Source organism: Apteryx rowi, unplaced genomic scaffold, assembly GCF_003343035.1.
Source record: "Apteryx rowi isolate R43461 unplaced genomic scaffold, aptRow1 scaffold_37, whole genome shotgun sequence".
NCBI classification, from domain to species: domain Eukaryota; kingdom Metazoa; phylum Chordata; class Aves; order Apterygiformes; family Apterygidae; genus Apteryx; species Apteryx rowi.
The window spans coordinates 599968-614970 of NW_020450196.1; the positions used below are offsets into that span (position 1 = coordinate 599968).

Below are 15003 nucleotides of genomic sequence, written 5' to 3' on the forward strand. Positions count from 1 at the left end.
ACTTCCTAAAAATCTAGGCTTTCCAAATTCTGTCTTCTCCCTTCTTTCCTCCACACATTTAGAAACCATATTGGAATAAACACTGCCAAAGTGAAATGGGTCAAAAAGTAAAGTAACTGCCTTAATCACTTTACACATCACTTTCTACAGTTAAGAGTGAATGGGAGACTGACAAGACAGACATTTGCCAAATCTAACAATACAAAAACATTTGAGAACCCTTACACTGTGAAATTAGCATCTTCATGTGAGAATCAGGCAAGATATATATACACCATTCACTAAAAGGTATACCTGGTACTTCAGCTACAGAGTTCACCTTTGGGTAGTTTAAATAAGTACTTTAGAATTTACAGATTTTTTTAATTTTTAATTTATAACCCATTGTTTGAAAGAAAAGTCAAAGATAGATGCAGACTACCTGATGCAGAGACACAGTAATACAGACTGTAGACTTGTTCTGAAGATTTTCTAGAAAATCTGACATGATTCACTTTTATCTGAGGCAGACCCAAAGCAGTGTCTGTATACCTAAAATATAATCTAGTCCTCAGACATGAACCCCCCCACCAGCACAGACACTCATTCAATTCACTTAGTTATTACTCCAAATAACCACTGTGTAATAATGAAGTCTCAGCAATCTGTGAACTGTAACAGCAGGGCACCACTCCTGCCTTAGCCCAAGAGTGAATTGTCTTTGCATAATATGGCCAAAAGAGGGCACTTGGAGAATAAGAGAGGAAAGGCTATACCCCAGATTTGAATGTATGTGGGCTTTGACATTAGCCTGACATAATACAGTCCTAAAACAGTATGCATGACTACAGAAGATCAAACACTTGCACATGTCCCAAGCTTAAAACTTTATGAATATCACCTGTTAATCAGGCATATAAACACATTTATGCATGTTTGTATGTATGGTCTGTAGTACATCTAGAACATGTTTAATCCCAATCTGAGTCATTTTAGGATTAGTTTCAATGTTTCTTATTTCTTTTTATTTGTACACAGTATTAAATTCGGAGTACTCATGGATTTTTATCCCCACAAAGCAAGCAAAATTTAATGTTCCTACTACTTCACTGTATAAATCACATACAAAATTTAAACACATGAGTTGTAACTAAAGTTCTTACAATTCAGCAGATTATGTATTACAGATTTGTTTCCCTATGGATAATTAAATTAACTGAAAGAATGAGAAATGAGAACAGGGAGAATAATTATATGCCCCACAATGAATGAATCAAGAGTAGTTAAATTCTTGATCCTCTCTCTTAATGAAAGGTTTCAGAGCTATACGATTTGCTAACTTTGAAAATTGATAACCATGAAAAATTTAGAAGAAAATTAACTCTGTTTTGTGTCATGAAACATATTTAAATATTGACACATAAAACAAAGGTGACATGTATGGTATTTCACAATACCACAACCTGGTATTTCACAAAGAATATAGTAATTGAATTCTTAAAAAAAAAAGAGAGAGAGAGACAGAGAAAGAGAGAGAGAGAGAGAATTCAGCAGCTACTTTATAAGGTATGTGTGCATTTTTGAATTCCAAGTGTCACCCCAGCCCTTTCATCTACTTTGCTCATGCCCAGCTTTGGTTAAATATTGCTGCTTACACCATCTTAAAGAAAATCTAAACTAATCTAAACTGATGTATAAAAATGCAGTACAGAAAGTTGAGAAAGAACAGTTGACCGTAACACTTGAAATTTAAGTTAAGAAAGTACTGCATCTATTTTCAAAGGACAGAGGAAGTAAAGTTGGTTCAGAAGCTAGAAGTTTACAAAAAGTTTAAAATTAAGTAATTTTTAAGATGACCCTTTTAGAACTTTCAATGCATCATCAAAATCTGTTAATTTAATAAAGGAAGGTGGGCCCAAGATAGGCAATATTAAGATTTTAAAAGAGCTGATTTATGAATATATATTATGAATAGTATTCATCACAAATTTAGCCCTTTATGTTGAATGAACTGTTCACAAGCRAACTATGATTCTCTCCAAATACAATCTATGTATTTTACACCCTGACTTTGCATCTCTTACTATCCTGTTGCGGGGCTGTCATTTGAGGTGGATATTAGTCCTGTTGTTAGATAAGACAATAAACACAGTAAGCAGCATAACTTGAAAAATCTCAGCTGTGAATTTCTCATAAAAATTCACAGAACTTTCAAGAATCACAAATATCTAATGCTGATATTTGTCCAGACACAGAATAATAAATTACATGGTATTTCCAGACCCAGCAAAACAAAAGCAATACTTGTGAATCACTGTCATTTTACCAGATCTAATCTTAAGGATGCTGTCTTTGGCTGCTTACTTCCATGAAGAAAGGGCCCACAACAAAAATATAAAGCTCTCATACATCAACATAGTACCCCATTAAATCAGCTAATATATATTACYGTACATGTTAATAGCAAATATCTGTATTTATATATAAATATTATTTTAAAATATTTTCATGTTTCCCATTTATAAGCACCTAAAACAATCGTAATTCCAGCTAGTCATGACTAAACAGAAGAAAATATAAAATGCGTAACTTTAATGACTATATATTATTCTATTTGGTATATTATGCTGACTAATTAAAACAGCTTTTTAAAAAAGTATATGCATTCTACTATTTGCACTTTACAGCTTCTTTGTTGAATTATTGCAAAGAAATCCTTGGGAGAAAGGGGGAAACATGCTTACTATCTGCACATTTTACCCCAGAACATTTCATAGCTTTTGTTGACATAGAGACATGAATGACAGTATTTTTCACTAAGATCGTATGTATATAAAAAGATAACTTAAGATGCAAGATCTATCTATACGTATACATTTATACGTATTTATAAAAACTCTTCTAAGAAAGGTACAGGGAAAGTCCGCCTCAGTTTCAAATGTCACCTTTTTATAGAGTGGTGCTGCATGATTAGTATTGTGCATCATAAATAAAAGGGAATATCAGGGAAYGTTAAACACATTTACCAGAAAAATGACCTGCATATTATCTAGACACATCTACTGATAAAAACAGTAAAAAAATTAAATGCAGCATGAAACTACTTAGGGGGAACAATCAATATAAACTTCAGTGTTTCCTACCAAAGGAAAAAAAAAATCAAAATAGCCGGTACCAAGCAGAGTAAGACTCCCTTCCAGTCATTTGTTTTTGTTATCACTGTCAAACACTAAAGAAACCCCTTTAGAAAGCTAATCTGAAAGTAAATATGCTTTAACTTAAACATATAACTTGTACTAATCCCACAATCCCACTAATTCCACAGAATCCAGACCACTAGTAAAATAAAGCCTGGGGCACATTATGATGACTAAGATTGGTGGATGGATTTTAATTGACTTGAGGACTGTCATAGTCCTATTATCATAAAACCTGTAACACACTTCCAGCATGGAGGACCCATCTGTGCCCACCATCCATCTGTTTAGACATGATTGGCAAAGTGGTAGCGAACTCGCAGTGGTTGCCTCTGTCTGAAAGGAATAAACCACAGGATCTTCCAGCGAGTGCCAAAAACTTCTGAGAAGGTCTGCTGCCATGGCTTTCGGGGCCTTGATCTGAAAAAAACAGCATTATTAGTGAAAGACAGCACTCCCATGGTGCATTTCAGTCAGCTAGAACAATACAGGTTGGCTAGGGATCCATTACTGGACTCTGATGAATTGTGTCCCAGCATCACAAMCAGAGCTTTTCTTTCATTACGGCATGCAGCTGAGACTTAACTTTGGAGAGAAGAAACTATCTGTGTCATCAATCAACCAAAGGAAACTTTTGAAGCACAGGAGAACCTCAGGATCAATGAAATGTACATCAACAACACAGTAGCAAGTGTCTTTTGATCTGTGCTTTTGAAAGAAAATAGTTTTACTTACTTTGGGTAGGGAGGGAATAAAAATAACCTGAGGCTATTTCATGTAAAAACAGTATTAAAAGATCAGTGAGCTACTGCTATAGATATGAAATATAGGGCACAGCAGCATGCAAAATAGTCTTAACAGTGCCTTCAGTTCTTCTTTCATACAGTTACAAAACACAGCTACTCCTCTAACTTTTCAACAACTAAATTTAGAAATTTTACAGTACTTACATGTCTTCACAACAGTTTGACATTTTTTCTATACTTGTAGTGTCCTGTTGAAGAAAAGAAAACACGATGAAAAAAATTTCTTTACATTCCTAACTGTTAATATGTCATTATGAAAAGAGCTAAATAAAGTAGAGAATTAATCCTTAGCATATACTGCTTTGGCAATAGTCCAGTAGGTTACATATTACTCATACTCCATATTAATTTTAAACTGATGTGAGATTATATGCACAGCACATTTATTCAGTTTGTTAAATCTGATCTTTTACAAACACGAAGTGTAACAATACTGTGTAGTTCTATTATGAAAGCATACATTACAGAAAGTCAATACAAAATTACAACATTACTACAGCTAAAAATAATTCAGATATTACAATTAATTCATGGACTTCTAAAAATAATGTGTGCAAAGTGCACTTTTGCCATACATTTTGAAAGCACCTATTCTAGTCTTGGAATTTCCACTCAGACAACCACAAGAACAAAATATGTTTATAACATAATTTAGTAAAATGTGACAATCAACAGAAGTAGTCCTTTGAAAAGCAGAACCTATTAAGGAGTTTTAAAATAGTTATCTTCATGAATATTACAATGTGAACAACACCCCCAAGGATATGCAAATAGCTTCCATGCTCTCTAGAGGAAAATACTAAATATAAAAATGAATTTCTTAAAATTTAACAAAAACTGAATAGTCTAGACTAACAGTCTAGAGCAAAGGCACCTACAGCTAACAGAAATTAAATTCATACTTTACTTTTCTGAACATGATTAATTTCATTATTCATAAAGTTTTATAAATAATAAATCAATTTAAGCTCAGATCACCTCTAAATAAAACTTTAAAAGCTATCAACAATGGCACTTTTACATACTCCAGCAATATATATTTAACCAAAAGCTTGTTTGTAAGTCAGTATTACTTCAATTTTAACTCCAGCAGTATTACAGTGTTTTCAATGCACAATCATAGTTCATTATGTCCCAAAATAATTCATTAGATCCAAAATAAAATAATTCAAATATTTTCCATGGTTCCAACTTCTTTTCATGGCAGCTTGATATTTCCCTTTACTGTTGACTCATTTACATAACACACCTGTCAAATTATTCTACACTTTGAATGAAACTGGGCGCTTGTCTCTATTGTCCCAGCCATACAGAAACACAAGAGATGTGATTTAATTAGGCTGCAACTTCATTAACTCATCTGGAAACGCTACCTAGCAATAAATCACAGTGCATTCTTTGATCGTTCCTGCAATCAGCACATCCAATTCAGTGCAGGCACTGCTGAGATTCCACCACCACCCTTCATTAAGAGGTTTGAAGGGGAGGGGTGGAGTGAGAAATGCTATAAAGGAAGCTGCTTTCCTACTTCACCAGATACAGGCGGTCTCAAGCCCCCTTGCCATAGTTTCTTCTTCTAAATCCATCTCCCACCTCTGATTTATTTAGAAACTGAATCCCAGTTCTTCCCAGTTTCTGCAGAAAAGGCACGCCCACAGCAAATTACATGAATGCATTCTACCCCATCATTAGGTAGATGTGAACCACTGCTCAGGAGTGAGAGAGAGGTCATGATTGGAGGCACACTGTAAATAATGGCTGTCATTTCAGTTTCCACAGGTAAACTGATTCTCCTCTTCACCTTATGAGCCTGTCTAGTGTATTAGCTTGCCTTTCTTTCATCTTCCACAAGTAACAGGAAAGCATTAAGAGACACAAGCCGTTTTCCTCATCATGGCAGGGTCTGACCGCAACCCTCCTTTCAACTCAGAACTGTCTACCTGACAGAACAAAGAATATTGGTACGTTTGAAAGCAATGATTGCTAGATGATTTTTTGTAGAACAGTAGTATACTAGTACAGACTATAACTGATAACTAGTTATCAAAAATTTGTACTTTCATTTCAGAAAAGAAGCTTAAGAACAACTTTTCATTGCATAAAAAAATAGCATCTTCAAAATGGCTTTTTGTTATGTTTCTTTTTTGAATATGCTGTTTCTTTTTGAATATGTTTATTCATTAATATGTTTGTACTGATTTCTAAAATACTGTATTTGCAGTTTTGAACACTGATTGGTATACTTTTTGGAGGAATTCCCTGACTGTGTTTTTGGTTTGGGGTTCTTCTTTTTTTAATTGTTATCATAGCACCGACATCTGGAAGATGCCTGTCACAGATTGCTTCTCTCAAAAATATAACCCATTAAATTAAAGAACTAACTGAAAGCACTAAAACAGGACCTGCAGAAAATTACTGTAAAAAAGACTGCAAAACTTTCACACCTTCAAAATATACTAAGGATTTTAGCTGCATAGGAAGTAAAAAAAAAGAAAAAAAAAAAACCTTCCTTCCTTCCTTTCTTCCTTCCTTCTTCTTGTATTAGGATGCCAAAATCTACCTTATAATAGCCTTGCTTTACAGCAAATGAACTGGGGCAGAGAAGTGAATCCTTTGTTTCTGGAATATCTTTTCAATATTAAAAAAGCTTTACAGCCATATTTTAAAAGCTGTAAATTAAGGCTGGAGGGAACTGGAGGAAAAGTTTCTTCTCTGAAGTTTAGCTGCTTAACAAGTACTGATGACTGAATTTAAGAAAACAAATTCCCTCCATTGCTTCCTTCCCTCCCTCCCTCGAAAAATGCTGCCAAACAGTTGAGCTCATTTGAAATATACTTTCATTTGCAAGTGAATCAATTTACCTTTTCATGTGAAAGTGAAACTTCACAGCACCCATTAATAGGTGTTTCTAGAAACTCTTCTTAGCATTTCCTAATTCAGCAGCCCCACTGGAGAGGAGGGAGTAAGGAAAGGGAGGAGGCCGCAATTGAGGTTTGGCCTGGTATTTTTTTTCTCAGATAGCTGAATTCTTCTTTCAGAAATAGGAGGATGAGAACAATCAATATTCCACTGAATGACAAGGTGTTCATTAACACATCTGAAGAAAGGCCTTCAAACAGACTATCATCTTTCTGTTTATTATGCATTTAATGCATACCAAGGTTTTGTTACAGTATCAGTATTGCTCTGTTCAGCCTAAAAGGCTTTGACTGTCTGCATCAACTATCAGCTTGGATTAATATTAATACAAATGGAACGCTGCTAGGAAATCTCCCTGCTAATTCTTATGTTAAAATTTAGAAAGCAGATATTCATCCATAAATTGCAAGCAACTTGAAATGAGCAAACATCAATGGAGTCCTAGTAACCTCTATCTTCAAGAAAAATATAAAATTTATAATTGCATACAGGACAAAATGACTAAAACACAATCGATTAATTTCATAGGACGGGTCCTCTGGACCACCAAGGTCATCATCCAGATTGGAAACAACTATTGCTTCTGCACCTGGTTATTCAGAAATATACACCCATGGATAAGCACCTTAAAGCAAATAAAGAAAAAAAAAMMCAACTCTTAAGTATCTTAGTGAGAAAGGCAAAAGATACCAGAGGAAATAAACACAGAAAACACTAAAAACATGTAATTTTAATAAGAGAAACAAAGGCCAGAGGGTTCAGAGACTGCTGAGGGGATGCTGAGTGCCGTACTACTTTGTAGACTTAACACAAGTCTACAAGAGCAGATTGCCCGCTCTAAGTAAACTAAGGTACTGCAACAGCTAAGACTTATGAAAGGGCTGAAGAGATGTATTTAGCAGTACCGACTGAATCCTGCAGACCGCCTTAAGATGCATTTGCAAATGAATGCACCTGTGCTAGCTACTTAAAGGAACAGATCTTTCACATTTATATTTTTAATTAGCATAACCCATTGCCTCAAGAAAAGGTTTTTTTAAGAAGATCATATATACGTGCTGGTTAGCAAATTGTGCTATAGGACGGGATTCATCATGAACTAATTTATGATGGAACAAGCACATGGAAAGAATATTTTCCTCTAACCAATTCATGTTTTCCAATGGAGAAGCAGTAATCTGTAACTCGCAAGACTAACTCCAAAGCACGCAGCAACAATCTCTGGTTTAATTTTTCTTCTGTGCTTGCTTAAAGTGATGTCTAAYGAATACAGCTTTATCTAATATTTGCATTAGAAGAATGCAAGCATTATGCCATACTTGCTTAGTATAGTATTTTCAAATATTCAATATACAGGAATCAACAGAAAAGTATAATAAAGGAGAAAGAGGAAAACCAAACAGAACTTGCAAACCTTTCTGGACTTGCAGCCACTGCACTTACCTCAAAGTGCAAGACAGCATATAATGTACTTGAATAATACATCATTTTTTTCATTCCTTATACCTATCATCCTTTCATTGTGCATACGGAAATAACAGGTGAGCACTTCAGGAATATCAAATACTGAACACTTCATAAAAAAAGAATGTTTAATATTTTGGAAAATTTTCGCCTGTACAGTGTACAAATTACTAATTACATTTTGATTTTACAGTTCACCACTTTTTAGTGGTTTTGTTAATCTAGACTGCTCATGTAAAAATATGACTGATGTTATCAATTACAATTAAGTTCAGCCTGAAAATTACTAAAAGAAAATAATTCACTTTTAACTGCTTTTTTTTTTTTAATTCCTTAAATGAGAGAGTTTTCTGTGTGCAAGATGAAAAATGAAGCTGCATTATATTATTTCTAGGGAATACCTCTATTCTCTGGTCTCTGATGAATTTAGTGAAATAGATACCTAATGTATTTGTCAGATACCAGAAAAAGATTCAGCAACAAGAAAACACCCGACACTGATTTAGGAAGAAGTTTACAAAGAAAATGATACAAAAAAATCTCCTTTCTCCAGTCTGTTTCAAATTCCTGGTGTTTTAGGTACAGACAGGTGCACAACAGCATCACATATAACAAAACATAGTATTTCTCTTAGTACTTAACAACACTCTCTTAAGACAAAAATATTAGTGAAAAATGCTTGGCCAGGCTGGCTGTTGTTCTTCCTCATAAACAGAAGTCATTTTAATGGTCTGATGTCCAAATTTGACAGTTGTCATATTTTAACAAAAGGTACTGATTTCCCAGAACACTCCAACATCATTATTACAGTTACTTATTTTCAGTTGTTCAAAGGTACCTCCTCTGTTATTCAGAAAAATAACTGAGTTGTAAAAGGGCTTCTTCCTTGAATGATCAACAGGGGATATTTATGTTTGTTTCTCTGCAAGGATAAGATTTCGTTGACTAAATTTTCTAAATTAAACAACCTTCTCTTAATAACATTGTAAATAATTAATTGCAACAAAAATATTCCCTAGTAACCCATAGTGTGAYGTACGGGTAAATATATACCATATATTTGCTGAGCTTTATTTATGTGAACCATACAGTGATCTAAATAAAATGGATAAGATCTTTTGCCCTTCGGTATTTTTTGCTTTTAAATTTATTCTTATATTTTAAAAAGTTCATGCAAAAGGCTTTTTTAAAGAATCTAGAATATGGTTTTGATGGTAAACAGGCTTTTAAGACTAACAAGATACATTTGTTAAAAAAGTTAAAGCTACTGTATATAATAATACACAGAGATATAAAAGACTTTGAATGGGAATTTGTGAACTGTATAAAGACCAGAACATGACTAATTCCTGAAATTTAGTTTATAGMATTTCATATAGTATTTTAATGGGAAATTGACCTTTAAGTGGATTAAAGGTAGACACAGGAAAAAAGGAAGGGATAAGGAGTACAAGGAAAAAAATACAGACAGYGTTAGCATGAACCTGTTTTCTGTTAATTCTCAAATTTCAAATTATTATTTGGGTTTACTTTATATGCCCTCTGCTCTCCCTCTGTGATTATTTTATATTTTACACTTTATTATACTGAAGTACAGAAAATGTTTGTCTGGGAATCCTAATTTCCCCTTCCAATACCAAGTTCTTCTGTGCTAAACTTAATTATGAGGATTAATAGTTCTCTGATTACATTTATGCCATGTTTGAAAAAACAGGTAAAGCCCTTATTTCACTAATCAAAACAGTATTTCATAGATTATCTCATTAAAGAAATTATTACAAACATTTTTAATTATAAGATACTTATTTCTCAAGACAAAAAGCATTTTAGCATAACTACATCACTTGTGCAATCTGCATATATTAAACATCAATGAATCAACACTGTAAAATATGGAAAGAATTACATTTTTTTTCCACAGAAAAACTGCAGTAATTTTTTCATTATTTAGGATTTCATCTTTGGTAAAATTTTATGAGTTACTGATTACACAAGGAATTTTAAATTTCTCAGTGGTATTTTATTGTTCACATTTGATTTTTGTATTATGTTGTTAAATGGAATACTAGTCTTTAAACAAAACTAAGTGCTTGAAAATCTTCCTTTGGGATAAAAATATCACAGAAAATTCATTTGTACAATTTCCAACTTTTTTCTGTTGCTTTAAAAAGATATTTTCTTCATTTTAAAAGACAAGAAACTTTGAGCAAAATGATCAGTGTTCTTCACTCCTTATTCACTGTATCAGCTACATTAAGGAAAATTGTTAAAATACCTGAATTAGGAGGTTTACTATGTTTATGTTGAGATGGATATATTTACTAGAACAACAAAAATAGTGAAATGCATTTGCTACTTGAAGGTTAAAAGGACAAACACTGCAACAGTAATACAGCATAGTCTTTAACTAATTTCTAGAATGTTTCTGGAAGGAACAGGTTATATAGATAGGCATCGCACTGCACACCAGACAGACTACTGAACACCAGCTGTTTAACTGTTTTCTCTTCCAACCTCCTCAAAGCAAATGAATGGGAAATTCTCTCTGCTGCATCCACACAGTATTGATGCTCCAGGATATTGGCATATCACTGTACATCATTTAAACTGTTAATTAACAGGAAACCCTGGTAGCATTAATTAAATTAATAAAGTCACTGTCCACTTAGTTTATGATAACACATACACTACATTGTAGAAAGACTACATGGGATCTATCAAATTTATGAAAGCCCATCCATTACATAGGTTACCCCCATAGAAACAAGTTAAGTAGTAAATAATATTAATGAAAAGCACATCTCTGCAATACTGACACAATAAAAACTATAGAAAAATATATCTGATGGACTATACYGGAAAACTGAAGAAAAATTATTTAATTCTATATAAATAATTTGTTAGAACACGGGAAAATGAAAACACAAACTGTTTGGTGTTTTAAATAGAAAACAATCAAAGGTAATCTTTGAAATTAGGGTTCAGATTAGTCTCTGCAAAGGATGCCGTTCAACTGAAACATCTGGTAGTGTTATGTTGAGAGACAGACCTTTTTTTAACTTTGGAAATGAGATTAGTAGATCTGTTATTTTTAAGTGTCCAAGTAATTTCTAATTATTTTATCTGGGTCACAACTAATCTGCTTTTACAGGGCTCCCACAATGACATCAGAGGATCACTGCTGAACTGATTATCCTGTTACCTTCCACCATCCATGGGAAGATGGGATTTTCCTTTTGTACAGAGGGAGAGAAAGAGAGAAGTGGCTGATTGCTTCAGACAGGTGGCAGCCAACAAAATAAAGAACAAGACAAAGCTCAAGAGGAAGAAGCCCTCACATATGCAAAAGGTATCAGCCTTAAAAACTGAATACTTTATAGTAGTGTCTGACACAATTTAAAACCCCAATAAATGTATGAACAAAATGCTACACAACACAGCAAAATAATCAGACGATCCACTATATAAAAAAGCAGGACAAATTATTATTTGTACTACAGTAATACTTTTTAGAGACATAACTGATGCATCAGAACATACAGAAGTACTTTCTTAAAGCAAAAATGGAATGACTGAAGAGACAAATAAAAATGCCAGTGCTGGTCCTGTATTAATCTATACACAATTAACCTGACAGTCCCTATTTTCAAAACAGCCTAGATTACAGCTCTTTACCTCCTGCAAACATAAATCGGAAGTGATCTATAACTGATAGAAAAGACACCCTTTTCTCTAGGCAAATATATGCCTTTTCCTATCAATAAATGAATGAATAAATAGGTTAACTATGGGTTTTTTTTGGTTTGGTTTGGTTTGTTTTCTTTTAGGAAAACGAGTATGTTGTATATAAAAATACCACATACCAAATGAGAGGACTTTTTAAAAATCATATGCTTCTCCTTGGAAAAATCCGTGTTTTGGAAAAGCAAGCAAGTTTTTGGATGCCATTCTATCTACCTTCTGATTAAATTTAATTACTTGATGTGAGGATAACTACAGAAAAAAGTAATTGGTGATACAGTGGAGATATATGGAAAAGTGATCCTCAACATTTGGCTTTTGGTTAAGTATAAAATAGCCTTTTCTAGATAAATTTAGCATTCACATTACAGCTGAATGTCATCAACAAACACGGACAGTAGAGTACACAATACAATATATGCTTTGTATTTTTTTGTGGAAAAGTTAAACCTGAAACAACTGTCTCAAGCAAAATGATAGTTTACATTTAAATAATATTTTCATAGTAAAGAATGATGTGAGAAACCAGCAGAAAAAAGATACATCTTTCTGCCTTGATGGAGTTTTCAAGTGCCTGTACTAAAGCTATCTTCTTATCCTGTTGCCTGGCTGAGGTCAACATGGGAGTGTCCTACCTAGAAGCAATCTGAAGTAAAAGGTAGCAATAATGAAAAAAAAAAGATGTTACTCTCAGTCGAAGGATAACATTTAGCCTTTCTGGGGTGCAACTGACAAAAATCTGTCTTCTTTACTTATTGTTTTATGCTAAGTTCGTCTTTATTTCTCAAGCAAAGTCATTAAAAAACCTTGCTCTGCCCAGAAATGAGTACAGACTCATTTCCAAGTAAGCAAGATCAAATTTAATTTTGCAGGACAAGCAACGATAGAGGACTAGAAAACCAAGCACCAAGCAAAGAAGATAAGCAGGCCTTCAATATAAATACATGATCCACGATGAAAATTATGACTGACTGTTTTCATGTGTAATGTTTTAAACAGTGATTTCTTCCACTCTGCTCTTTAGAAACATGAAAATTCTATGTAAGAAGACTCATTGTTGTGCACAGATTTTAAAAAGCCTATTTATTTTCTAAATTATGATCTTCCATTTCTCCCATCTTTCAGAGGCTTTTTAATTAGACGGAACCTTAGCCACCTCTGTTTCCAAAGTATCCAAATATAGGTTCACCAAGAGAGATCGAGGATACATGCAGGAGGTTATTACAACTTCAGGATCATCACAAGAGTAAAGGCAAATGAGGGCTTGAGGAAAGCAACTGGAGAAAGAGGATGAAAAGAGCCATGTGCCCCTTCTGCTAAAAGGGTGTTTCACATACGCTAGTTTCAAGGGAGAAAGCACTAATCTGGTATAAGTGACCACCTCAGCTGCTCCCCACTTCATGAAAACAATTTACATCAGAAGTTCCTCTGAGGACAGTTTTTTGCCAGCTGTTCTCACACTTCTCCTCTCATTGTAGGAAGTCACCTCCCTTGATCTTTGGCTGCCTGGGCCTCCAGATGAGATGTGAGTAGCTGTGTGTTTAGGACACACTCACAGTCTTACCACAGTCAGAGAGGTGGTAAGACTCCAAAAGATTACTGCACATTAAGTAACCTTGTCTATTAATCACCTTCACAAATAGTATAGCCTTAAGAACAGTGTCTGTGCAAGACCAAATTTGAGTATAGAACAAAGTTTCTAAGTTTATGGGAGAGAACACTTACTTCCAAGACTCTTAAAAATCTATTGAACACACATGAAGCAAGATAATAGTAGAGAATATAGGTTTTTTTCCAAGTTTAAGAACTCTTACATAACTGATCTACTGTTATACCAAAGACAGCTACACAAGGATGGGCACAGAAAATAAGTCAACTGCACTGCAACACTGCATTTTGGAAAGTGCCAGTAAATAAAGCAGAATATATCACCTACACTTCATAAAGTGCTTATTTTCTTATTTTTAGCTACTGCCCTATTTTAGACAAACACAACAGGTTATATGAAATATATCATTTCCATTATATATACGGCTTGATAACATTTTTCAGCATCTGGAAACTGTTACTCAAAATGAGAAAACGCCAATATTTTTCCTTAAAATCCTATGAAAAAAAGCCTGCTCCTTCATATGGCTTGCCAAGCCATCACTTAGCTCAATTCACAGTAAATTCTGCCTAGAAGAGGCCCAGACGTATGTTGTATGCAAAGGTAACTTCATGCTAATACATTTTTCCTATACATTCAACTCTATCTGTCCTGCTGCAGTGAAAAAAATACAAACTTTTAGCAATTCTACTACTGTTAATAACTGGTGCAAGTAAGTGAGAGCTCTGAACTAGGGTGCATGTCACACTTCATAGCTGAGCTGCTTGCTACACTAATCATTTATATTTGAGCAAAGCCATCATACTGTGGGTATGAACCATAAATAATGAAGGCAGAGGATGCCATTTCAAGGCCTAGTTCTTTATTACTGACGATATTAAAGAAGGAAAGAACTACTCTGCAGTTTCATATAACAAGTTGCTTCTGTGGGACTGACAGTAAGCAGAGCATATGTTTAGAAGATACTGAAAGAGACTGGGAACAGAGCATTTTTTGTATCTGCATATCCAGTATTACTGAAAAATGTTAGCCTTAGCTGTTTATATTACTCTTGTTCAGTGACAAGAAACAGAAACTATTGGCTTGGTTTCTGGAAAATCTTATAAAGAAGGTCAAGCAAGTTTACCTTATGGAGAACCAGAAGCTTTGCTATAAAAAGGCTCAAAGTTAGTTAAATCATGAGTTTAGTTCTTTTTCTAAAAATATAACCTTGGCAGTTTTTGAAAGATAGGAACAGAACAAAGATAAAATCCAACAAACCTGAACTTGTTGGACTCACCTAGCAACA

At 34.0% G+C, this 15003-nt stretch overlaps 1 protein-coding gene across 8 annotated transcripts in view; it reads right to left on the minus strand.

The window, feature by feature from the left end:
* Positions 1 to 3350: 3350 nt before the first annotated feature.
* The window catches only part of ZDHHC21 (zinc finger DHHC-type containing 21), a 40801-nt gene continuing 29148 nt past the window's right edge, over positions 3351 to 15003 (minus strand). For all 8 annotated transcript variants that reach the window (XM_026073533.1, XM_026073527.1, XM_026073529.1 and 5 more), the window contains 2 exons: positions 4127 to 4170; positions 3351 to 3596 (listed from right to left, as the gene is read on the minus strand). In XM_026073533.1, the coding sequence (XP_025929318.1) occupies positions 3464 to 3596; positions 4127 to 4170 (177 nt within the window). In that variant the 3' untranslated portion in view covers positions 3351 to 3463. The remainder of the gene's footprint in view (positions 3597 to 4126; positions 4171 to 15003) is intronic.